Source organism: Cucurbita pepo, chromosome LG02 (assembly GCF_002806865.2).
Source record: "Cucurbita pepo subsp. pepo cultivar mu-cu-16 chromosome LG02, ASM280686v2, whole genome shotgun sequence".
In the NCBI taxonomy this organism is placed as follows: domain Eukaryota; kingdom Viridiplantae; phylum Streptophyta; class Magnoliopsida; order Cucurbitales; family Cucurbitaceae; genus Cucurbita; species Cucurbita pepo.
In genome coordinates, this window is record NC_036639.1 from 2,269,120 (window position 1) to 2,291,213 (window position 22,094).

General features: G+C 35.2%; 5 protein-coding genes across 14 annotated transcripts; 3 read left to right on the forward strand and 2 right to left on the reverse strand.

Annotated features, from left to right (window-relative positions):
• Positions 1-661: 661 nt before the first annotated feature.
• Positions 662-3,683, reverse strand: LOC111788175 (rust resistance kinase Lr10-like). 2 transcript variants are annotated; one of them, XM_023668427.1, is made up of 5 exons: positions 3,516-3,683; positions 3,234-3,418; positions 3,029-3,089; positions 2,860-2,936; positions 662-2,194 (listed from the first exon to the last, which is right to left on the reverse strand). In XM_023668427.1, the coding sequence occupies exons 3-5, from the start codon at positions 3,052-3,054 to the stop codon at positions 906-908; spliced, it is 1,392 nt and encodes a 463-aa protein (XP_023524195.1). In that variant the 5' UTR covers positions 3,055-3,089; positions 3,234-3,418; positions 3,516-3,683; the 3' UTR covers positions 662-905. The 2 variants fall into 2 exon arrangements, with proteins under 2 accessions (XP_023524195.1, XP_023524194.1); XM_023668426.1 differs by having other exon boundaries at positions 3,029-3,418; positions 3,516-3,682.
• Positions 3,684-4,483: 800 nt separating this feature from the next.
• LOC111788182 (rust resistance kinase Lr10-like) lies at positions 4,484-7,291 on the reverse strand. Of its 6 annotated transcripts, none has more exons than XM_023668436.1 (4): positions 7,109-7,291; positions 6,739-6,826; positions 6,092-6,180; positions 4,484-5,983 (listed from the first exon to the last, which is right to left on the reverse strand). In XM_023668436.1, the coding sequence occupies exons 3-4, from the start codon at positions 6,153-6,155 to the stop codon at positions 4,710-4,712; spliced, it is 1,338 nt and encodes a 445-aa protein (XP_023524204.1). In that variant the 5' UTR covers positions 6,156-6,180; positions 6,739-6,826; positions 7,109-7,291; the 3' UTR covers positions 4,484-4,709. The 6 variants fall into 6 exon arrangements, with proteins under 6 accessions (XP_023524204.1, XP_023524203.1, XP_023524202.1 ...); XM_023668435.1 differs by having other exon boundaries at positions 7,078-7,291; XM_023668434.1 differs by having other exon boundaries at positions 7,065-7,291.
• An 867-nt stretch (positions 7,292-8,158) lies between these two features.
• On the forward strand, positions 8,159-11,022 carry LOC111788301. The gene is made up of 4 exons (XM_023668627.1): positions 8,159-8,318; positions 9,129-9,246; positions 9,747-9,961; positions 10,577-11,022. Exons 2-4 carry the CDS (start codon positions 9,157-9,159, stop codon positions 10,839-10,841), a joined length of 570 nt encoding a protein of 189 aa, XP_023524395.1. The 5' UTR covers positions 8,159-8,318; positions 9,129-9,156; the 3' UTR covers positions 10,842-11,022.
• Positions 11,023-11,493: 471 nt separating this feature from the next.
• Positions 11,494-14,039, forward strand: LOC111788304. 3 transcript variants are annotated; one of them, XM_023668631.1, is made up of 5 exons: positions 11,494-11,567; positions 12,220-12,339; positions 12,729-12,943; positions 13,390-13,670; positions 13,837-14,039. In XM_023668631.1, exons 2-4 carry the CDS (start codon positions 12,250-12,252, stop codon positions 13,652-13,654), a joined length of 570 nt encoding a protein of 189 aa, XP_023524399.1. In that variant the 5' UTR covers positions 11,494-11,567; positions 12,220-12,249; the 3' UTR covers positions 13,655-13,670; positions 13,837-14,039. The 3 variants fall into 3 exon arrangements, with proteins under 3 accessions (XP_023524399.1, XP_023524398.1, XP_023524397.1); XM_023668630.1 differs by having other exon boundaries at positions 13,843-14,039; XM_023668629.1 differs by lacking the exon at positions 13,837-14,039 and having other exon boundaries at positions 13,390-13,835.
• Positions 14,040-15,336: 1,297 nt separating this feature from the next.
• LOC111788127 (protein arginine N-methyltransferase 1.5) lies at positions 15,337-21,685 on the forward strand. Of its 2 annotated transcripts, XM_023668342.1 has the most exons (23): positions 15,337-15,602; positions 16,765-16,882; positions 17,001-17,110; positions 17,375-17,464; positions 17,556-17,621; positions 17,934-18,013; positions 18,103-18,178; positions 18,262-18,348; positions 18,533-18,617; positions 18,747-18,838; positions 18,986-19,021; positions 19,116-19,184; positions 19,675-19,743; positions 19,813-19,866; positions 19,942-20,016; positions 20,235-20,327; positions 20,418-20,521; positions 20,605-20,653; positions 20,753-20,834; positions 20,920-21,027; positions 21,122-21,209; positions 21,310-21,403; positions 21,495-21,685. In XM_023668342.1, exons 1-23 carry the CDS (start codon positions 15,465-15,467, stop codon positions 21,576-21,578), a joined length of 1,947 nt encoding a protein of 648 aa, XP_023524110.1. In that variant the 5' UTR covers positions 15,337-15,464; the 3' UTR covers positions 21,579-21,685. The 2 variants fall into 2 exon arrangements, 1 of the variants encoding a protein (XP_023524110.1); XR_002814102.1 differs by lacking the exon at positions 21,495-21,685 and having other exon boundaries at positions 20,753-20,833; positions 20,919-21,027; positions 21,310-21,330.
• The last annotated feature ends 409 nt before the right edge of the window (positions 21,686-22,094 follow it).

The following is a 22,094-nucleotide window of genomic DNA, read 5'->3' on the forward strand; positions in this document are numbered from 1 at the left end:
GTTTTGTAACATTGAAAAGACAATAATACCCTTTTTCTATCTTGATTTTGTAACTTCCATAAGGGGCTATGTAGTAAATCAGTATTTGGCTTTTGAGATTTGATGTTTCTCTATGGTCGTGATTTGGTAGATTACTTCCAACGGTAATATTTGCATAACTTTAAACGTTTCTAAAGAAAGATTTTATATTTTTATATTAAGATGTAATATCACTTCAAGATAACGAAATCTTTCTTATAAATATATATATATAAACTTCTCGGAGTCAAATTGGCCAATATCCAAGGACTTGAGCTGTTACAAATGGTATTAGAGTCAGACACGTGACAGTGTGCCAACGAGAATGATGGTTTCCCAAATGGATGAATTGTGAGATCTCACATTAATTGGAGAAGAGGCTTGGGCGGTTATAAAGGATGCTGAGTCTCCAAAGGGTAAATGGTGAGATCCAACATTGGTTGAAAAGGGGGCTTGGACGGTTACAAATGGTATGAAAGCTAGACATCGGGCAGTGTATGAGAGAGAATACTAGGTTTCCAAAGGGTAAATTATGAGATCATACATTGGTTGGAGAGGGGGCTTGAGCTATTACAAATGATATCAGAACCAAACACCGGGGATCTGCCAGCAAAGACGTTAGTGTGTCAACGAGGATGATGGGTTCCCAAGGAATAGATTGTGAGATCTCACATTGATTGGATAGTGACATTTAAAACTACGATGCTAATGGTACAAGTAACGGGCCAAAACGGTATGTATTGTTACATAAGTACATCCAATCAATTGAATATGTACCGAAAAATAAAGTAAGAAAATTTATACAACTTACATATTAGGCGAATATTTAGGCGAATATTTGAGCATTTTAGAAGGCATTGCACCCCAAACATAGGCGCTGTGGCTCATCAAGAAGAAGCCATTTGTATTTCATATTTCCTCATGATTGTCGTAGTGTTCCGATACCATCGAGAATTGGTGTCCGTAGCCGTGGAGTTCTGTGAACTACCAGACTTGGTTTGTTCTGAGCTGCCTGAAGAACCACTAGTGCTCCCCATTCGCATTGGATTCAAATACTGAAAAGGCTTAGGCGGCGCCACAATATCCACTCCCCCCTCCAACATCTTCACCACCGCACTCATCCGCGGCCGCTCATCCGGTGCGTCCTGCACGCACCACAGAGCCACCACGCACGCCCGGCTCGCCTTCTCCCTATCCCCCTCGCCAATCCCACACCCAACAACCAACTCATCCAACACACCCTTTTCAAAAGCATCCCACACCTTCTCCGGAAACCAATCAGGATTCCCAGAATCAGTCACACTAGCATTCCTCTTCCTTCCAACGATCTCAAACAACACCATTCCAAAGCTATAAACATCGCACTTATGCGACACGCGGTAGTTCGTGAGGAAAAACTCCGGCGCCGAGTATCCATAAGTACCTCGAAAGCCGCTCATCGACACATGAGTGTTGTCCCTATTGCAAAGCTTGGCAAGCCCAAAATCACCAACTTTGGGGAAAAAGTTGGAATCAAGAAGAATATTGGCTGGCTTAATGTCATAATGAATGATTCTCTGTTGACATTCCTCATGCAAATAAGCAAGCCCTCTTGCAGTCCCAATGGCTATATCATGCAATTTCTCCCATTCCATGGCTTGTTTTCTGTCAAATAAGTACTTATCCAATGACCCATTTTCCAGATACTCAAAAACAAGCGCACTCATGAAATGGTCATAACAAAACCCATAAAGCCTAACCAAATTGATATGATAAGTTCTGCAAATGGAACCAACCTCAGCCATGAACTGTTCTTCAGCTCTTTTGTCTGAGCTTTTCTTAAGGACCTTAACGGCGATGTTGACGCCGTTAGGGAACTGGCCTTTGTAAACCTCTCCGAAGCCGCCGGAGCCGAGGCGAGTGGAGTAGTTGCTTGTGAAGGAATAGAGGTCTGGAGCGGTGAATCTGACCGGTTTTTCTTCGGCTATCTCTCTGAAGAACTTCTCCATTGTTGGTGCATCGGCTTCCCAGATAACAGGGGGAGGAAGAGACACATGAGGTGCAGGTGCAAGAGGAGGAGCTACAGTTATGTTCCTTAATTCTCTTACAACGTCTGGTGTAGCTTTCTTGACAAACTTGTATAGACATATGCCAATCACTCCAAAAACCAACAACGAAACCACCGACCCCACCACATCTGAAAATCATATAACAATCAGGCGACCTATCTAAACAAATCCATCTTATGCCATATATATACACATATACGTATACATACACGTACACGTACAATATTCATTTCAACCAAAATTCTATCTCGTAAATTTGTTTCTTTCTCGAATCGAGACCATTATAACTGTCCGTACACCAACGTAAAAGTTTTATTTTCAACAAATCACCACGTAATACTTGTGTATTTACTTTTACGAAAAAGCTAATAAAATTATTTTAGCCATTTCAAACGCTACAAAAACTTCAGAAATGATAAAAGTGTAACTGAAACTCAATACTTATGTCATACATACAATTATTTTACAATTATTTTACAAGTCATCAACCAGTCAATTTTTTAGTTGACATAAGGGTTATTTTTCAAATTATATATTAAAAATGAAAGGAAAAGGAAAAAGCCCCAAACCCATCCTCCAATCCCATTCCCACTCGTGGACATAAGAAGCATACCGTTCCCATGAACCTTTTTTCAAAAAATAAATAAACGGTGAAGCATATAAAATGTTTTTTGAAAAAAAAAACTAATCTCAAGCGAAAGGGTTCATTCGATTTTCAGAACTCAAAAAATCATTCCGCGCATGATAAACCTGAAATTCGTGACGAACAAGTAAAAAATTATGAAATACTTACAGAGAATAATCATAGAATTGAATGCCTTTTCGGGGCTAGTAAACGACGAATCTGGTGGGGAGAACATCCAATCGGATCTGATAGAAACAAAAGTTACTAACACAACTCAGATTTACGATTCGCAACTTTACAATCAGCCATTAAAATCAATAGAATCGCAGATACTTACTGGCATAACAGAGCTATTTCGATCATTTCTCGTCGCCTCTGAATGCGCTTCGGACTGGCGGCTAGGGTTCCGAGAGTGAGGATTTTACAGACGATTAGCGATAGTGGAGAAGACGAAGGATTGAAGAACAAATAGATTCGAAATGGACCGATTCGTGAGGGATTTGGTTCTTAAAAGAGAAGAGAAGAGTAGAATCGGAAGTAACCTTGAATTTTCCATGCTTGACTAGACTCCTCCGTTTGCGAAATCTCGAATTTGACATTTTCCTTACGCGGGAAGATGAAAGATGAAGTTTCTCGTTGCGTCCTTTCTTCTCAGACTGCCAATGGACCAACTGGCGTAGCTAAATGAAAATGACGTTGACTTGAAACTCTTTCGCTAAAATTTGGCCTAAATTGCAAATAAATAAACATTAATTTTGTAATTTGTTTATAAAATATCAATATTTCTTGAAATTCGATACCCCAACGCTTTGAGATTGAGCTACCATTAGTCGAAGAAGATGTCGACCAACCCACATGGCTTGCTTGACGAACGTTGGAGACATCGTAAATTGGTCCGTGAGCATCACAATTAGTCTTTTGTCTTACTTCAAGCGCTAGACGACGCCGAACAGCTGTCGACCACCATGACGGTCTGCTTGTCCTTGCCCTAACGTTCGGTTTTCTCGATCTTAAAAAGGTGGCCCGCTGGAGATGAAAACCCTTTACATTAGCATTTGATAAACGTTTTAAAAATATTCTTAGGAAATAAAAATTGTTACCATGTTAAATCAACAGCTAGATCTGTTTGAAACGTCGTTGTTTAAGGTTTGATCTACGTCTTAGCATTGTCATCCCATCATTTCATGTAATGACCAAATTCATTATTTATTCAACAATTTAATTATTTTAATTTTTAGCATGGATTAATTTAATTTATTTGGCTCAATAAATTCCTAAAATGAATAATATAAAATAGGATTAGAAGATTGAAAGGATAATATAATTAATAGGAAAAGGAATTTAAATTTTTAAATAATCATAATAATATGCATATTTTTCATGAAGAATATGGGTCAAGGTCGACATAATGTAATTAATGTAATAAATGATGAGGAGAGAGAAAATTTAAACTAAAATATTTAAATTGAGTTGACTGACAAAAAAAATATATATATATATATATATATATCAACCTAGAAATCGAACCAAATTTTTCGATTTTAAAAAATTGAACTTAACTTAAACCGAAAAAATTCTAACTCAATTCATGGTCAAGTTATCAGATTAAATGAACTCTCCTAACAAAATTACCAACAATATTTCCAGTAATCAAATTCTTACGAATATTTTTAAAATTGAATTCATATGACTAAGAATTCAAATCATAAAACAACAATCACAATTTAAAAAAATCGAACGGTTACCTAACCAAAACTAAAATTGCTATGTAGCGGATTAGAAATCATTCTCGTGTCATGAAATCCAAGCTTTATCACTTCTATATTTTATTAAAATTCTATTACGAAAATCATTCTCATGAACACACCCGTCGATCCAAGCATAACTTATCGAATAAAACACGTACCTTTGTTTCAAATAGAATATTATACACTATAGAGCCCTACTATAAACACTTCTAATAATGCATAATAAGCAAAATGAAGTACCTTTTTCCATGGCGAAAACGAAAGCTTCTTCTAAGAACTTGCTATCTGTATTTCGTACTTCTTCATTATTGGAGTAGTCTTCTTGTACCAATATGAGGCACTGTCTTCATTTGAGGTTGAATAATCTGAACTGCTGCTTGTTTGTTGTAGATTCGATACTCTACTGTTCCTTTTTGGAGTTGGATCCAAGTACAGAAATGGCTTTGATGGTGGCATTATTTCTACACCTCCTTCAAGCATCTTCACCACCGCACTCATCGGTGGTCGTTCGTCGGGGCAGTCCTGAATGCACCACAGAGCCACCTCGCACGTCCAAATCACTCCCTCTTTATCATCCTCAGCATACCCACATCTTCTAACAAATTCAACTAATTCACCCTTTTCCTGAGCCTCCCACACATGTTGTGGAAACCAATCTGGGTTCCCAGAATCAGTAACACCGCCATTCCTTTTTCTTCCAATGATCTCAAACAATACCATTCCGAAGCTATACACGTCGCACTTGTGGGTTATTGGATAGTTCTTTAGTAAGAACTCCGGTGCTGAATATCCAGGCGTGCCACGATAGCCAGTGAGCGACATATGTGTGCTGTCCCGGTTGCAAAGCTTGGCAAGGCCAAAATCACCAACTTTGGGAGTGAAGTTTTCATCCAACAGAATGTTTGCAGGCTTTATGTCGTAATGGATGATTTTCTGTTGGCATTCCTCATGCAAGTAAGCAAGACCTTTAGCAGTCCCAATGGCTACATCACGTAACTTCCCCCAATCAAGTTCTTCATTTTTGCCAAACAAATACTTATCCAGAGATCGATTTTCCATGTACTCAAATACCAGTGCACACATATAATGGTCATAACAAAACCCATTAAGCCTAACCAAGTTTATATGGTAAGTTTTCCCGATCGTTCCTACCTCATTCATAAATTGCTCCTCCGCCTGCTTGTCCGAGTTCCTCTTCAAAACCTTCGCCGCAATCTTCACTCCATTTGGGAACTCTCCTTTATAGACCGTACCGAATCCTCCCGAACCGAGTGGTGTCGAATAATTGCCTGTGAAATAGTATAGTTGATGAGCAGTGAACCTTATAGGCCTCTGTTCCGCCATTTCTTTGATGAACTTTTCCATTGTCGGTTGATCGATTTCCCAAACCGGAACTGCATTTGGGGCAGATGAATGTGCCACATTTGATGCAGATGAAGCAACTGCATTTCGCAACTCTGTGACAATACATTGCTTAGCTTTCCTAGCAAAGCAGCAAGAGATTGCACCAATGACAATAAAAATCACCAAGGTTACTACTACAGCTGCAAGCCAATGTTTTTGTTTAAGGTGGTGATGAATAGAAGTCTAACTCGTGTCAAGTATAATGTTTCGTATATTTTCACAAAAAACAGTGATAAGGAGGTACTCACAGATAGCAGTTGTGATAAAATTGCTGCTGCTATTCGTATCTGGTGAGTAAACGACCGACGACATTATGAGGAGACAAGTTGATCGTTACCTTACAACATAAAAACATTTGACAACAAAATTAATCTAGGACAACAAACTATTGGACATCTGCAGTTCTTCGTGTTCATATTTGTTTCAAATTACCAAACGCGCAATCAACAATCAGATCGAATAAATACAGAGGAAAATATCTGGTATCTGCAAACTGAATACTGCTAGCTGAAATGCAAAACATCAACCTATGCTTGAACATCTCTCTTGTCTGAACAGACATTAATCTCTTTTTCTACGTGCAATCAACAATCAGATCTCTCCCACTAATTGTTCTAAAGTTTGTTGGCTCTTAACATACCTATCTGAAAGGAACCAGAAACTAAAGGATTAAATATCTCCCACTGATTCTTCAGTATTCCATTCCAATCACAACTCCTCACTGATTTTCTTACTTATCAATTTGAATTGTTGATCAACTGAACGTTATGCCGCAAATAACAACTAATTTGATCAAATTTTGTGAAGAAAAACAAAGCCATTACAGTGAAAGCAAACAAATCCAGTCATATTGCTCAAAAGAAATTCGGTTGGCTATCAAGAGAGTTACACTTACTTGGTAGTAAAATCAGATGAATGTTAAATCTTGTTCATGTACAGCAGCTTCTTCCTCCTATGTTTTTCTTCTTTCGCCTTACCATCTCCTACAATTCGAGAGTATTTTTCTTAGATAAAGTAATAAAAGGGGAACGACATTTCGAAGAAGATCCATTCCCAAGGCCATGGCTTATCCCGTCACAGTCGCTGTTCACAGAGTCAAATCCTACAGAAATTTAAAGCTCGGATTTCTCGCCAATATTTCCACATCTCATTCAATGATTTCAAACCAAGACAGGGACGGACAACATGAATAATCTTTGTAATTAATGGACAAAGGAAGACCTAATATATCTACCGACGATTGAAACTTCAATTTCAAAGCTGACCGATTGAGTCAATCTACTCAGTTTGTGGCGTAGACCTGCTGGACCTCTTCCGGAGCTTCTTCCGATGGCGAGTTTCATCTTAATGGGGCCACTGAGACTGGGAGGACCCGCCATGGCTGCCGTCGGCCCGACCTTTGCCACCTGAACTTGCAACTAGACTCGTTTACACAGTTGGACTCAATAAATACCCACCGAACCGGAAGCTAACTCTAAATCTTCTCAGATTAAAATAATATAATATAATAATATATTATTTCTTTTCCATAATTATTTTTAACAATTTTTATTACATTAGTTAATTGATTAATTTTAGGTAACTAAATATGGTTAGTATTTTTATTAAGTTAAATTATTAAAATAATTTTAATTAATCAATTTTTATTGATTAATAAATATATTAAGAATAATATTTTTTTAACTTTTAAGTTTATTTATTTATTTATTGAACTATCGTCTTAAAAATTATTTTCAAATAAACTAATTTAATAAATTTATCTATTTATCAAAGAAATTTTAAATAAAATATCAATAGTTTTCAACTAGAACAATGTATTTTTTTTTTTAATTTTAATTTAAGTTAAAGTATACTTTTGAGTTTTTTTTTTTTTTTTTATATAGTTTTAAAGATATTATTTAAAATTTAAAAATTTAAAAAATATTTTTTTAAAAACGAAAATGCAAAATGAAAAGATTTTTATTAATTTAGCTAATTAATTATTTATTATTAAGCTGTTTTTCTACACCATCACAATTAACCTTCCACCTCAAATACGATCACGTGTTAAACGGTGCGTTTTGCATTTTCCTTTTCATTTTTTTTTTTTTTCTTTTTTCGGAAACAATACTTTTCTTGCTTGGCTATTAATTACGGTTAGAAATTAACCCGTATAAAAGGAAAATGCCAGCTGGCGCCAACTCAGCCTTCTTTAAACGAATCATTCCCTTCTGGATTATCTGCATAATTTCTAATTAAACCAAAAAATAATAATTAAAATTTTGTTTAATTTTAAAATTTGATTCGGCCACCGAGATCATGGACTCCTCACTCCAGTATAAGCATGGGACGATAAAGAACACTATATATATATCGGAACATTTGACTTATCTCTTCCGTCTGCCTTCGCCTGAAATCCGGAGTGGATTGGGGAACAGGAACGAAAGCGATTTTATTGTTCTTTTGCTACTCTCGCTTCCTCATTCGATTCTACAGGTTTGCTTGCGTTGTCTCTTTAATTTAATCGCTGTTCTTGGTGAATAGTTGTTGTTGATCTCGCTGTTATTGGTGAATAGTCGTTGTTTATCTCGCTGTTGCTGCGAGTTTTGGCGATTGGATTTTGTTTTGCGGTAGAAATCGAACAAGAGTTTCTTGTTTTAGGTTTTTTTAAGATTATGTTTATGTTTTTAGGTATGATTATGATATCTGTGCTGGAGCTGGTTTTCTGTTGTTCTACTGTTTAGAGAATGTACAGGGAAGTTCTTCATTTGTTTATTCGATTATTCGATTGGTTTTGTCTTGCGATTGTTCCTCGGTGTGTTTGATCCTTTTCTTTTTTCCTGTTATGTTGTTAAATGAATTTGTTCGATACTTCTTTTTCTAGTCACAAGTTCGTTTCTCTTGAGATTACCGTAGTTGAGCTAAATTTGGAACTCTTGTTGTTTCTTACACTCTTTAAAAATTTCATTCAGTCTGTCTTAGGGCTCAGGGATCGAGCTATTGGTTTTCTTGTACAGTATTTTCCTTTGATCTACCTTATAATCTGTTAGATCACGTGATTAGAGGAGAAGCGATTGAGGAGGCTGTATTTCTCAATTTAAAATAACGTTATCTTGCGTATTTGATATACATTAAGAATTTAGAAATTTTATATTCTGTAGAAGAGAAAGGTTGTGTGTTCTTCCTTTTGCAATCATCACTTATTCTATTAGTTCTACCATTTTTTCATCAGCATTAGCTCATTCCTATTGTGTTTTATCATTCTGTCTTCCCTTTTGATTTCTGAAAACTGGTTTTGTTCCCCAGTTGACGGTAACATTTAATCTGAAGAACAATGGCCGTGTCTGTCAAGGTGATGTCTCTTATTGTCGCTTGTTTGGGTGTGATATCCTTCCTATTTGGAGTCGTTGCTGAGAACAAGAAGGTAAGCATCTGCAATCTTCATAAACAAGCATATCATATTGGCATCGAAGATGTTTGTTCATTTGAAATTGAAATATTAAACAGCAAGAATTAAGATACCGATTGCACTCTGGTTGAATAGTTTATCTTTTGTATATCCTAGATACTCTGCATCCTCCTTGGACCTTGGATTGATTACAGACTTAAATATTGTAGGCTGTAGCTGTAAGTTTTAATATAAGATATCGTTACATGCTTAATGTGCATCAACTGTATATTGCAATTTCGGGGGTATATTGGTGTTTAATTTTGTATGTTGAACTTATGATGCTTTCCCTTTGTCATCTGAATAGCTTGTTGAAGTCCTTTGCTATTTTACTGAGCCATACTTGATCCCACCGTATGCAATATCATTTAAGTTCATACGCTCCTGTATCTCAAGATTTTTTCATCATCTATAGAATTCTATATGTATCTATGAGATCGAGTATGGATTAATGGTCACTTCTTGAATTTGAACAGCCTGCATCTGGAACTCCCATCCCAGGCAAAGGCCTTGTTATCTGTCAATACCCGAGCGACCCAACTGTCGTCTTAGGATATCTTTCCGTTGCATTTCTTCTTGCTTCTTCAAGTGCAGGATACTTCTCTTTGTTCTATCCTTACCATGGAAAATCCGTTCCTCGAGGTGCCTTGTTTAAGAACAGCAGTTTCTCTATTTTCTTCAACATTGCTCTGTAAGTTCTCTTTCCAATGCACTAAAAATATTAACTTTGTAGTATTCATTTTCATTATGGTTTGAACATTATAGTTTCAGGAAAATTCTGCCTTTCTCTTAATTACACATCACAAATCATTTCTTACTTTAGTATGATTTCCTGTGGATGGGTAAGCTTATGAATCAAGATTTCTTGCATGCTTTTTAGTTTAGAGATTATGATGTTATCCATTTCCGTATTTGTTATGAACAATCCTTTGAATCTTTATTTGTATACTTATTTGTGAGATCCCACGGCGGTTGGAGAAGAGAACAAAACATTCTCTTTAAGGGCGTGAAAACTTCTCTCGACATACGCTTTTTTAAAAACCTCGAGGGGAAGCTCGAAAGGGAAAACCTAAAGATGACAATATTTACACTGCAATGACGGTTCACTTTTTCAATAGCCCTCGAAATAATTTGATCTTTTCAATAATTTCCCATAATTCAAGGAAGTAGAACCATAATTCTTATTTTTATTTTGTTATCAAACTAGCCCTTGATATTCTCAATTAACGTACATTTAGGTGGATTTTTTAGTAGGATATAATAACACAAGATCATATAGATTTTGATGCACCTTCTCTATTTGCAGGTTCACAACCGGATTAGCTATGACTTTGCTCGCATGGCCTACGCTCACCGAGCAACTTCACTTATCTCGCAACGTTCATTACGATCTCGAAACAGCATGCCCAACTGCTAAGACAGGTCTTTTGGGTGGTGGTGCATTTCTCTCCCTTGATTCATCCCTCTTTTGGTTGGTTGCCCTAATGTTGGCTGGAAATGCTCGAGAAGACTACTTTGATGAAATAGAGGAAAATGGAACCAGTGCTCAAGCTCTTCAAAGCAGCGCATGAAACTTCTTTACTCGGTAATAATAATAATTCAGTCTCACTTTTTACTTGTCATTAACTATTAAAAGCAAGGACTTGTATGTGAATACAGATTCGTATAGTTGAACGTTTCTCGCGATGTATTTCATATTCAACTTATAATATTGTGTGTTATTATTATTATTGACAGTAAGATTATTAAGTTCTTGCCATCTATTTCATATGAATAATCCAAAATTAGCTACAATGACTTATTTTTTTGAATTATCAAATAATAAAAATTAAAATATTTTTTTACGAATTAAAGTTTAAATTTAAAAAAAAAATTATTTGAGTTGGAGATGTAATTTAATGAAATTATAAAATTAAAATTATTATTGAATAAATAATATATAGATACACGCGTTAGGTGAAAATTTTAAGAATAATTATTTATTTAATAAACGTGTCATTTTCATTCTTGTTGACTTTTAAATCCGAATTTATTGGTGTCATTTTCCAAGTTGACTTCTAAATTAACTCAGAATTTTAAATAAAATAAATTCAATAAATATTTGGAGAAGCTGTTTGATTCCGCCCCTATATTTGGATTGATTAAAGAACAATCACCACACAAATAGCATTATAAATATTCGATTATTTTTATTTTATTTTTATTTTTATTTTGTTCAAACTATAAATATTGTAGTATCCACTCCGCTCTTCAGTTTCGCCTTAATTCCGGAATAAAGCTCTTCGTTCTGCCTTCAGGTTTGCTTGCATTTTCTTTCCCCCGGATAATTTCCAGTTCAGATTTTCCGTAGAATTAGTTCATGCTTCGGGTTTTTAAGATTGTTCAGTGTTAGTTTGGTTGTATGATCCTGATTTATGCGTTGAAGTTAAATACACATTTCTACTGTTTGCGACGAGTATCTTCGGAGAAGATTTCATTGGATTATTGGATCATTCGATTTTGTTTGCTTTTAGGTGTCGCGATTCTCTTAAGGATACAGTATTTGTTGTTAAATTAACTCGACGAATCCTTTTTCTTTTGGTGACGCAAGATGTTTCTGTAAGGATTGCGTAATAGCGATCGATAAGTTTGGAACGTTTAGATGGATTTTACACTCTGTTTGTTGATTTAAGCGTTGAAACTTTTAATGTTATTTGATTAGAGAGGAAGCGATTGGATCTTCTTGTTGTTGTATAAACTCGTTCGTAGTTTGGAGAGTAGAATCTGTTGGAGCGTATGAATATGATTAGAAAAGATGAAGAGAAAACTTTCAATTTGTTTTTGTTCTTCCTTTTGCAATCATAACTCGTTTTAATAGTTCTACATCCTTTCCCAACATTATCCCATTCCTTGTGATATAATTGATGTTTGGATCATCACTTCTGAGATCTCATTTTATTCCCTGTTTAGGTCTCACTGTTATCAATTATCGGGAGAATAATGGCTGTTTCTGTTAAATTGATGTCTCTTACTGTTGGAACTTTGGGTGTAATATCCTTTATATTTGGAATCGTCGCCGAAAACAAGAAGGTAAGCATCTGTAATCTTTGTAAACAAGCATACCGCTTTAGCAGTTATTCGCTTTATAATATACATATCTATTCATTTAAAACTGTCGCCCGCAAGATTCAATATTGATTGAATTAGTCTATGAGATCCCACATCGGTTGGATAGGAGATTGAAATATTCTTTATAAAGGTGTGGAAACCTCTCCCTACTAGACGTTTTAAAAACCTTAAGAAGCTCGAAAGGGAAAGTCCAAATAGGACAATATTACTAGTGGTGAGCTTGGGTCGTTACATAATCCCTCGTCGATGTGTGGAAGCAGTTATATGAAATCTATGTTGGCTGTGGATATGGTAGTCAGTGGTTTAATGGTCACTAACTTATTTTCCTGCCTTTACTTGGATTTGAGCAGCCTGCATCTGGAACTCTCATCCCAGGCAAAGGCCTTGTTATCTGTAAATATCCTGGCGACCCGACGGTTGCCTTGGGATTTCTTTCCTTTCTGTTTCTTCTTGCTTCTTCCATTGCGGGATACACCTCCCTGTTCTATCCTTACCAAGGAAAATCGGTTCCTCGAGGAGCGATGTTTAAGAATGGTAGTTTCTCTGTGTTCTTCAACGTTGCTCAGTAAGTTTTCTTTTGGAGGCACTTCCCTTTCTCTGACTGTTAACTAAATCATTTTAGCTTTGTATTATTTATTAGAATGAATGATGTTACAAAACGATGCCCCAGTACATTATAGTACGTGACAATTCTGCATCTTTAGCTACCACCCGTGAATGTAGGAGAATTTTTTCTCTTTGAACAACGTAAATCTTTGTGTCTCTTTGTTTAATTTCTGTTTGTGGGTATATGAGTGCAATCAATCTTGCTTCCACTTCCACTTCCGCTACAACAATTGGATATCATAACATTTTTTTTTGTTGGTTACGAACAGTTTACACATCATAAATCATTACCCTTTTTCCAAACATTTCTTGTAGAGGGGTCTATGCTTGTTATGATTTCATTCATGTAGCTTTTACAAGGCATTAAAGTGTAGCACATATTGAAGCACCCTCTCTATTTTGCAGATTCACAACCGGATTAGCTATTGCTTTGCTGGTATGGCCCACGGTCACAGAGCAACTTCACTTGATGCATAATATTCATCACAATGCTGTGACAAAGTGCCCGACCGCTAAGACCGGTCTTCTAGGTGGCGGTGCATTTTTATCCCTGGATTCATGCCTCTTCTGGCTGGTTGCTCTGATGTTGGCTGGTAATGCACGAGAGGACTACTTTAATGAAATAGAAGAAAAAGAAAGCAATGCTCAAGCTCTCAAGAGCAGTGTATGAACCTCTTCTCTGTTTGGTGAGAATAATAAATTTTGTCTCTTTACTATGGGTTTTTTAGTTGTTATTAGGCAGGGATTTTTCCGTGAGTATGGTATTCTTCTTTGGAATTTTACTGTTGGATTAATCCTTGTGGAGTCGTTTAAACCATCCATTGATTAGAATATACTCATCTTCTTTAAAAGTTGCAGGCTCTTAATCCATCCTAATGGTGCACTTAGGTCAACCTTAGTTACAATTCTAGTGCTCAACTTTCTCGGTTTAGTTAGGCTTGGTCTCGACATTTTTGCGTCTTTTTCAACCGGATGAAGCGGATATTCAAACATTCAACTTTTAGATACATATATAGTGTCTTAGGACATGTTTGATGGGTAGTTTGAATTTGATCTTGTATTTACAAATTCACTTAGATCAGTGAATATATACTTTGTAGATGTGTTGTTTTGAACTATTTTTCGAAACAGATAGTGGAAATTTTGAAAATGAGTATCCATAAAAATATAGTATTTTATGTAATATAATATATTATATACGTTTTTTAATCATGGTTTACAAAGATTAAAATGACTAGTGCGTACCAACTTTCATGGGAGGAGTTATCAACAACTTACCAATTTATCGAATGGTAACTTATATTTGAGATTTATATTCCAATTCTTCGAATAAAACATTGACATATAAATTAATACAATTAACATCTGTACTCCTTAAAAATATCATAGGTCGATATGTATAACTATTCTCATTTTTGTGAAGTGAAAAAGATTACCTTCAATCTTGTCATGCTCGACTATTAAAAAAGTAGGAAATAATATAGATCAATGGATTTGTAGTAAAATCTTCCTAAGTAGGAAATAATATAGATCAATGGATTTGTAGTAAAATCTTCCTACGATACACACAAATTTTGGTAAGTCGATAGATGGATCGAACAATATATTTTATCAGTAGATTAGAGGATTAAAAACATGAATATTGCTTTCCAATAGAATGTTTTTGCATTAATTGTTTCTTTGTTATTCTAAATGACTAGTAAAAATGTTGTATTTTCCACTACTCGCCATAAGGATTAGAGTTAGTCGCCATAAGGATTAGAGTTAGTTTTTCGAAAATTAATTTTATAAATACTATTTGCACGTGTAATATATATATATATATATATATATATATATATATATATATATATATATATTAATTTTGTTTTTTGTTTTCAGTGTTGTTTTTTTAAACTAAATTAAAAAGAAATATGTAATTTTAAAAAACTTTCTATATGTTTATTCTAAAAAGAAAAAAAAAACGAAATTTAAGTATTTCCTTTAAAAAAAAAAAAAAAAAGAGAAAAATCCAGACTAAAAAACAATTTTAAAAATAAAAAACGAAAAACAAAATGGCTTTAAAAGAATGAAAACTATTAATTTAAAAAAAAAAAAAAAATCTTAAGACTAAAAGTCCTTTTTTAACCAAGTAACCAAAAGGCAAATCCCATCCCATCAGCCGACAACAGAAGTGAGAACGAAATGCGTTTTTTTAAATATATATATATTAAAAAAATCAGAGATCGACATGTCGTTTCGCGGGTTCCACGAATATTCACGAATCATTGGGCCTTATTCTCAACAAAGCCCTAGCTTTTGATTTCAATTCACACATCCTTCTTTTAAGTCCTGGTTCAGTCAACTTCCATTAAAAACCCTATCAAAACCCCTCTCTTCCCTCCCTCCCTCCCTCTCTCTCCCGCTCTCTCTCTCTCTGTTCTTCTGTTCCTCGTTCTCTCAGTTTCGGCTTCGATCGAAGAAGCCGCTGCTCAACGAAAATGCCGCTTGGAGATAGAGCAGGCGATAAGAGCGAGTCTCGTTATTGCGGTGTCGAGACTGAATTTGATGACGATGTGCCTCAGCTCTTAATCTCAAATCTATCCTCTGGTGGATTTGATTTCGTCGTCGCACCTCTGGTTAGCATTCTTGCATTTCTCTTTTCGATATTTACTGCTGAAAATGATGTTTCGACCTTAACCGATCGAGAAATGGCGTTTGATGATTGTTATCTTTTATTGTTGTTGTTTTTCTTTCGTATGTGAATGTGTTTGCACGCAGTGCACATTCCTCTCTTTGTAGCTTAGAAGAGCGTTCTTTGTGCATTCTCTGTCTGTTTGCTTGGAAGCGAACGGATTACGATTGTTGGATTTACGTTTTTTTCGTTATTTCGGTGGCTAATTAGCCAATCACACATCGGCTAAGTAGCTGTATCTTCTGTGTGAATGGTCAGTAAGCTCACCTAAAGCAATGCTGTTTGACAGCCGTCTCGGTGAAGGTAGATTGTGTAGTTTCACTCCAAGGCTGTCAAAGTACATGTCTCAAACCATGTCGAAGTGTTTCGCTATGCATACAATAATAATCTGGTTCAATAATGTAAGTAGGATAAGATATTTTATATATTTCGTAAGAGGATAGCCAGTTATTTTCATATTTGAGGCTGTATGTATATATATCTACATTATTTACTGTAAAGATATAGCTGGTTAAATTTTGAAACATTTTGATTAAGTTGTAGCCAGTTATATCTACTCTATTCACTGTAAAGATATAGCCAGTTATTTTCATATTTGAGGCTATATGTATATATATCTACTCTATTTACTGTAAAGATATAGCTGGTTAAATTTTGAAACATTTTGATTAAGTTTCCAGGACAATTAAATTTATCATTTGCTTGGTGGTATGCATGCCAATCCTTAGGTTGTAGATATTTAGATTTTTCTGTTTACTGTTAGATCTATTAGAAAACGATCCATCCGTCAATGTAGTTTGTATTGATTCTCAATTCTTTTTAGTACTTGCGGTGGCCAATTAGCTAGTCACACACCAGCTCATAGCTGTCTATTTTGTGTGAATGGTCAGTAAGCTCACCTAAAACAATATTTATTAATGGTCCGTGCGGTGAAAATAAACCATGCAATTTTCGTCCTTGGACTGTTACATACATTTTGATGATTAGTTTTTAACAAATTGTTGGGATGATTGGTCACTTTTATGTATGGATTATGATTAACATTTTTGAGGATATTTTGATTGCTTAACTTCCATAAAGTGGTATTTGGTTAAATCTTGCTTCAGATGAATCCATCCTATCGACCAAGCTTGGTGCAAAAAGAGAATGGTTGCTCTGCCGTTCTCCCATTTGCTGGATCAGACTTGATTTTAAGCCCTGCACAGTGGAGCAGCCACGTTGTTGGTATTCTCTTTTGAAAAATTATTATTCGTTTGTTTAATAACATTTTGGTTTATTAACTTTATTGTAGAATAGCATTGGTATGCACTGAAATATTTTATTTTCTTTTTTGATGTCCCAGGAAAAATTAGTTCTTGGATTGACTTAGATTCTGAAGATGAGATTTTACGAATTGATTCTGAGACAACTCTAAAGCAAGAGATTGCATGGGCTTCTCATCTCTCTCTGCAGGTGCATAATCTAGTTTGGCAGTCCAATTGCAGTTTTACAGAAAAGTTTGGACCAAAATGAAATTATAGACAACCACGTGTCCTTGTACTTTTGTTTTTATCTTTCAAAGTATATGCAAAGCATTCTCTTGCTCTCCTCGCCTTTTTAAATCTCTCAACTTTTAAAGAATTTAATGGTTTTTTACTCGTCTAATTTCTCAATGCTGGAGGTGCATTAAAAATAAGTGAACATCCATCTAAACAGTAAAGAGCTGATTTACTGCAGGCATGCCTTCTTCCAGCACCTAAGGGAACATCATATGCTAATTATGCTAGGTGTGTTCATCAGATTTTGCAGGGCCTTAATAACATGCAGGTGCCTCTCTTATTTATCATTAAATGGTCAATACTTTTCATACTTATGTAAGTTTTTCCAAGGGTTTTAAACTGTTCGTATTTTTCTAAAGTTGTGGCTCAGGATACCTCTGGTGAAGGTTGATGACGATTCTACAGATGCTAAATCTGAACATTTGGTAAGTAAAGCATCTTTGAATTATGCTTGCATCTTTCTCTTGCTGCCCTCTTTATGGGAAGGAGATTTAAGTTCATACTAGATTGGGTTCTCTGCTTGGAGATGCTGAGTAGTGTTGAGCACAAAATCATTGATATCTGTATTTTCTTACAAGTTATTGATTAGGGGGCAAAATTATCGGCGTCAATTATTTCCATGACAAAATATCATGCACAACAATTCTCAACTTTCAGGCAGATTTTTTTTGAATTCCTTTCATGCTCTAGTGTTTATGTTTGTATCAATATTGCTAATATTAATCATTATTCTGCAGGTTGATTCTTGGGATTTGTGGAACTCATTTCGTCTGCTTTGCGAGCACCACAGTCAGTTATCAGTTGCACTCGACATTTTGTGAGTGCTCAACTTTGTGGTGGTCTGTTTTGCATACTTGAGTTGTCATTTATGTTATAATGTTGAAATTGGTATTTTTTGTTCATTAGGAGTACGTTGCCATCACCAAATTCGCTTGGACGATGGTTTGGGGAGTCTGTCAGAGCAGCCCTTATTAGCACTGATGTAACTATGTTGATATTTTCTTGAGATTAAACTGATATCTTTGATCGCCTGGATACTGACTAAGGCACTTGAATTATTTCCAGTGTTTCTTGACTAATTCACGGGGTTATCCATGCCTGTCAAAGCGGCACCAGAAGTTGATTACTGGATTTTTCAATCATTCTATTCAGGTATCTTCCATCTCTTCCATCATTACACTATCTGATTTCATTTCATTTAGTTTTTCAAGAACTTCTACTTACCTTGCTTTTTAATTAATACCGATGTACATCATTTTCAGGGATATTAGTTTTTGAAAACCCCATTTTGGCTGCATAGTCAGTTAACTAATCTTGATCCATCTGTCCCCTTCAGGTAGTTTTATCTGGGAAGGCATTGCACAACGTTTCAAGGGGAGGTACAGATTCGCCTACTGGTCTCAACAAAAGTCCTTCTGATGGTATCCGCATGTCTATTTGCGCATGTGTTTTTTTTTTTTGCCTAAAATTTCTCTATCACCAAGCAGAAGATAAATGGATGTCGAATCATGGCCCATGGTTTGATAGTTTGGTTTTTTTCTAATGTTTAGGTGTTCAGTCTCATCCCTTGAGGTGCTATTTAGATTATGTTGCTTTTCTCTACCAGAGAATGGACCCACTCCCTGAGCAAGAAAGAATTGAGGTAGCTTCTATTTGCTCTTTCTCAGTCCCCTGTTTCTCTCTTACATGCATAAATGGATACTCACCGTTAAAAACACTCTCCATTTATTTGTAAATTGTACACTCACGTTCCAATTAACTTCTTTCATTTGACACCCTTTCATTTTAGCTTGGATACAGGGATTTCTTACAGGCCCCTCTGCAAGTAAGTTTTGTTAGACGTCATAACTTGTTTTTGTTAACATTTAATGTTTAATGTTACCATTAATTTGTCAAACATTTCTCTGTTTTCATTTCAGCCTCTTATGGATAATCTAGAATCTCAAACTTATGAAACTTTTGAGAAAGACGCAGTCAAATACATTCAGGTATTGCTCCAAAGTAATTTTTTTCTTTTTGTAACTAGTTTTCAATTTATCAGATTGTGCGTAGTTCATACAATCTTAGCCAGTCATGATTTCTTGTTTATGCTACTCTTTGATTTCTTGTTTTCCCTCATTAGAGGACTGCGATCTTATCAAGTCATGATTTAATCGATTTATCTAATCCTTTTTAAAAAGATTGTAATGATGTTCGAACTTGGATAATCGATTTGCTTCATTTAATATCTCTCACTGAGACTTTTTATTGCATATTTTATTTATAATTTGTTTGTATATATGTGTAGGCATAGAACGCTTCACATTACCTTGATATAATGGTTGTGCCTAATTAGTGCTGTTTGATGTCTATCTTACTAAATGTGTACTTGGTTATAATTGGTGATTTTCCATTTCAAAAACATTTTGTCAATGATAGATATCAATTATCAAGTGTATTATTTTGTATTGTCATAACTATTTGCTTAAATTTTGTTAGTACCAACGTGCAATTGCTAAAGCTTTGAAAGATAGGGTCCCGGATGATAAGGCGTCTTCAGTAACAACAGTAAGTAGCTTCCAACTTTTTTGTTTTTCACAAATTGATTTGCCCTTACCATTCGATTTCTGCGGATAGGTATTGATGGTCGTAGGCGCAGGTCGTGGTCCTCTGGTTCGGGCAGCATTGCAGGTTCCTTTCCTTACTTGAAAAGTTGGTTGCCTTTAATTTTCTTGTTTCTTCTATTAAACAATGGCTAGTTTGTAGGCAGCAGAAGAAACAGACCGCAAACTGAAAGTTTATGCTGTGGAGAAAAATCCTAATGCAGTTGTAACTCTTAATGTGAGCACTCTACTACTTACTTGCTCTGTTCCTTCACTCGTGGTCACGTATTTGCCAGCTCTTCTGAACTTCGAACGTCCGGTTCTGGTCGAATGAAATGTCCCTTCATTATCGAAATCTTGCATTCTTTAGACTAACAATTATAGCTTCAGTTAATAAGTAGTCTTGGAATATGCTGCTGGGAAAATGACGGTGGTGTTTATTGATTTGATTTTCAGTGTTTGGTTAGAATGGAGGGCTGGGAAAAAATTGTTACCATAATTTCCTGCGACATGCGTTCCTGGGAAGCTTCAGAGAAGGCTGATATTTTGGTACGCAAATATTTCTTTTATTTTATTAATTAATATATTTTCTTGACTTCCACCATGTTATTTTTATTCATTTTTTTTTTTTTTTTATAGGTGAGTGAGCTGCTGGGTTCTTTTGGTGACAATGAACTATCTCCAGAATGTCTTGATGGGGCCCAGAGATTCTTAAAAGAAGATGGCATTTCAATACCTTCTTCGTAAGTGAGATATTTCTTGGTCGTTTTTTTATTTTTTTGTTCTTATGATATCATAGAGAAAGTTTGATGGGGGACTGTGTCAGGTACACGAGTTTCCTCCAACCAATTACTGCCTCCAAGCTATACAATGATGTATGTCATCAAGTCAAGGCTTTAATTATTTAAATTTGATACTAGTGTTATTTATTATATTAAACTATTATTAATGTGATAATAAATAATGGTGCACAGGTGAAGGCACATAAAGATGTGGTCCACTTTGAAACTGCCTACGTTGTCAAACTGCACAACGTAGCAAGACTCTCTCCTCCTNTTTTTTTTTTTTTTTTTTTTTTTTTTTTTTTTGGGGGTATGTTTAGTATTATTATGTAGATCTAAATATTATTGTGTATAATAATAGGTCTTTACCTTTACTCACCCGAATAAAATATCGGAGGGAAGCAATGAACGGTATAAGAAGCTGGTATTTGAGATACCGAACGACACTGGTGCAGCCATAATACATGGTATTTGCTTGTTCTCTCTGGTATTCTGCATTTTGGAAACAAATTGATTAGTAACTGGGGAATTCATTTAAAAACTGTCAAAACTTTTGTGAAGGTTTTGGTGGTTATTTTGATGCGACTTTATATGGTGATGTTCATCTGGGCACTGAACCATCCACAGCCACGCCAAATATGTTCAGTTGGTATGAATGCTCGTCCCTTATTACTATTTTTGCTCTCTAACTATTCTTCACTTTATATTATTATTGTAAAAGCTAAAGCTCAAGTTTTTTCACACCTCAGGTTCGCAATATTCTTCCCATTAAGGACTCCAATATGCGTGCGGCCGGGTTCTTCCGTACAAGTCAATTTCTGGCGTTGTTGTAATCCTAGCAAGGTGAGGACTTGGGATGGGGTGGTTTCTTATGATTAAAATCTTAAAAATTAATTAATTATAGTTCTTAACTTAGCAAAAATGTGCAACTCAGGTCTGGTACGAGTGGTGTGTGACGTCTCCCAGCCAGTCCCCGCTACATAACGTCAACGGCCGTTCGTATTGGGTTGGCCTATAAACTCAAGGGATATATTTTTATATTAAATAGAATTTTAGACTGGCTATATTATTTATTATTATATTAGAATAACGTTGAATGGAAGTTTATATTTTACGTTTTCGTTATGGATTTTTTAAAGTTTCTTATTCAATTCATTTCCAAGTATCTTGACTCCATTACCCTGTTGATTCTTTTAACAAATGTATCAAATAATTTCTTTTTAGAAAATGCTAAAATTTCATAAAAATATTATTCAACCTTCAAGCATCTCACTACAAATTCTCCCTTCAATAATTTCCCTTTAGATTAATGTGGTTTTCCAATTGTTCCAATTGTTTAGTTTATTTGATCAAATTGTTGCCATGATTTTAAAAGTTCAAAAGTATATTTTCATTAATTATACCTATTTTAGAATGAATATAAGGAAAACTTAAATATGAATATGGTCAGGGTTTTTGAAATGTGTCGAAGGAGAAGAAAAAGAAAAAACTTATGGTCTATGAATGAATACATGACAAATAATAATAAAAAAAT

Bases quoted from the DNA above. Each gene is read 5' to 3' on its own strand.
- LOC111788175 (XM_023668427.1), bottom strand. From the start codon at position 3,054: ATGATCGAAATAGCTCTGTTATGCCA. The intron at 2,937-3,028 runs GTAAGTATCTGC...TGTTTCTATCAG, and splicing joins GAAATAGCTCTGTTATGCCA to ATCCGATTGGATGTTCTCCC. The intron at 2,195-2,859 runs GTAAGTATTTCA...TATGATTTTCAG, and splicing joins CAATTCTATGATTATTCTCT to ATGTGGTGGGGTCGGTGGTT.
- LOC111788182 (XM_023668436.1), bottom strand. From the start codon at position 6,155: ATGTCGTCGGTCGTTTACTCACCAGATACGAATAGCAGCAGCAATTTT. The intron at 5,984-6,091 runs GTGAGTACCTCC...ATTGGCTTGCAG, and splicing joins TTTTATCACAACTGCTATCT to CTGTAGTAGTAACCTTGGTG.
- LOC111788301 (XM_023668627.1), top strand. From the start codon at position 9,157: ATGGCCGTGTCTGTCAAGGTGATGTCTCTTATTGTCGCTTGTTTGGGT. The intron at 9,247-9,746 runs GTAAGCATCTGC...GAATTTGAACAG, and splicing joins TCGTTGCTGAGAACAAGAAG to CCTGCATCTGGAACTCCCAT. The intron at 9,962-10,576 runs GTAAGTTCTCTT...CTCTATTTGCAG, and splicing joins ATTTTCTTCAACATTGCTCT to GTTCACAACCGGATTAGCTA.
- LOC111788304 (XM_023668631.1), top strand. From the start codon at position 12,250: ATGGCTGTTTCTGTTAAATTGATGTCTCTTACTGTTGGAACTTTGGGT. The intron at 12,340-12,728 runs GTAAGCATCTGT...GGATTTGAGCAG, and splicing joins TCGTCGCCGAAAACAAGAAG to CCTGCATCTGGAACTCTCAT. The intron at 12,944-13,389 runs GTAAGTTTTCTT...TCTATTTTGCAG, and splicing joins GTGTTCTTCAACGTTGCTCA to ATTCACAACCGGATTAGCTA.